This window comes from Alligator sinensis, unplaced genomic scaffold (genome assembly GCF_000455745.1).
Source record: "Alligator sinensis unplaced genomic scaffold, ASM45574v1 scaffold1065_1, whole genome shotgun sequence".
Classification (NCBI taxonomy): Eukaryota; Metazoa; Chordata; order Crocodylia; family Alligatoridae; genus Alligator; species Alligator sinensis.
In genome coordinates, this window is record NW_005842812.1 from 584427 (window position 1) to 585548 (window position 1122).

Here is a 1122-nt window from a genome sequence, read left to right on the forward strand (position 1 = left end):
TGGGGATTAGCTGGCCCCAGGGATTGGCGGGCAGCCGGAATCTGCCAGGGCTGCAAGTAGCAGCGATAAAGGCTTTGCTGGGCTCAGCACCCGTGGCCTGGGCTGTTCTCTGGGGGGGGGCAGAACTCCCCCCTCGGGCAGCAGCTCCATGGCCCTGAGCTTCCAGAAGGCCATCCCTGCTTCCCCTGTGTGGGGGCGGGGTGGGAGGGGGTCATGCAACTCATCACAGCTCATCACCACCCCATTACCCATGGGGAAACTGAGGCGCAGGGCAGGGCAGTGTCTACCCCAAGCCAGAAGTCCTGGCTCCCAGCCACCCTCCCCTTCCAGCTTCAGGACTGAGTCCCTGGGCTGCTCTTATGGCCAGAAGTGCCCCCCCCAGCCTCGACCACCTCTGCTCCTGAGCCGTGGGACCTGGGGAGACGCAGAGACCGAGAGCCGACTTGATCCGGAGCCGTTTAATGGGGGTGGGAGGCTCCGTGCGGGGAGCCAGCAGCAGAACTGGGAAAGCACCCAGGCGTCCTGGCGCCCACCCCCCAGCTCCAGGGCCCAGGTCTCGCCCAGGGGTCGGGGGGGGTCGAGGGGGCCGGAGGCACTAGCTGGCGCTAGTCGACACCAGGTGCTGGCGGGGGCCGAGGGCCGGCAAGTGAGGAGCCCGAAGCACTGGTGGTCTCCACAATGCCCACGTCACGGCAGGGCGGGGAGGCCCGGAGCTGCTCCCGTGCTGTCGGTCCCGCGAACAAGAGCTCATAGGTCAGGCCACCCAGCACTGCGCCCAGCCCAGGGCCCAGCTTGTACACCTGGGGGCAGGGGGCAGGGGTCAGGCAGTGCCCAGTCCCAGGTCCAGTGAGTACACCTGGGGGGCAGGGGGCAGGCAGGGCCTGGTGCCCAGTGCCAGGGACCCAGCCCCTTTGAATGGGGGGCCCCAGCTGGGCCTGTGCCTGGACTCCTGGGGCCCCTGCCCCAGCTCACCCAGTGGTCGTCCCAGATGCCTGTCACGATGGCCGGCCCCAGCGACCTGGCAGGGTTCAGGCTGCCCCCTGAGAACGGGCCCTGTGTGGGGGGAGAAGGGGGTGACCATGCACCGTCGGGCTCGAAGCTGGGGGGCGGTGGGGATGGGGA

The 1122-nt window shown here is 69.0% G+C and overlaps 1 protein-coding gene across 1 annotated transcript in view; it reads right to left on the reverse strand.

Annotated features, from left to right (window-relative positions):
• Positions 1–119: 119 nt before the first annotated feature.
• Positions 120–1122, reverse strand: part of LOC112547925 (probable aquaporin TIP4-3) — a 1758-nt gene continuing 755 nt past the window's right edge. Inside the window, exons 2-3 of the mRNA XM_025191374.1 lie at positions 973–1053; positions 120–800 (exon numbers count right to left, since the gene is read on the reverse strand). Coding sequence (XP_025047159.1) covers positions 606–800; positions 973–1053 — 276 coding nt within the window. The 3' untranslated portion in view covers positions 120–605. The remainder of the gene's footprint in view (positions 801–972; positions 1054–1122) is intronic.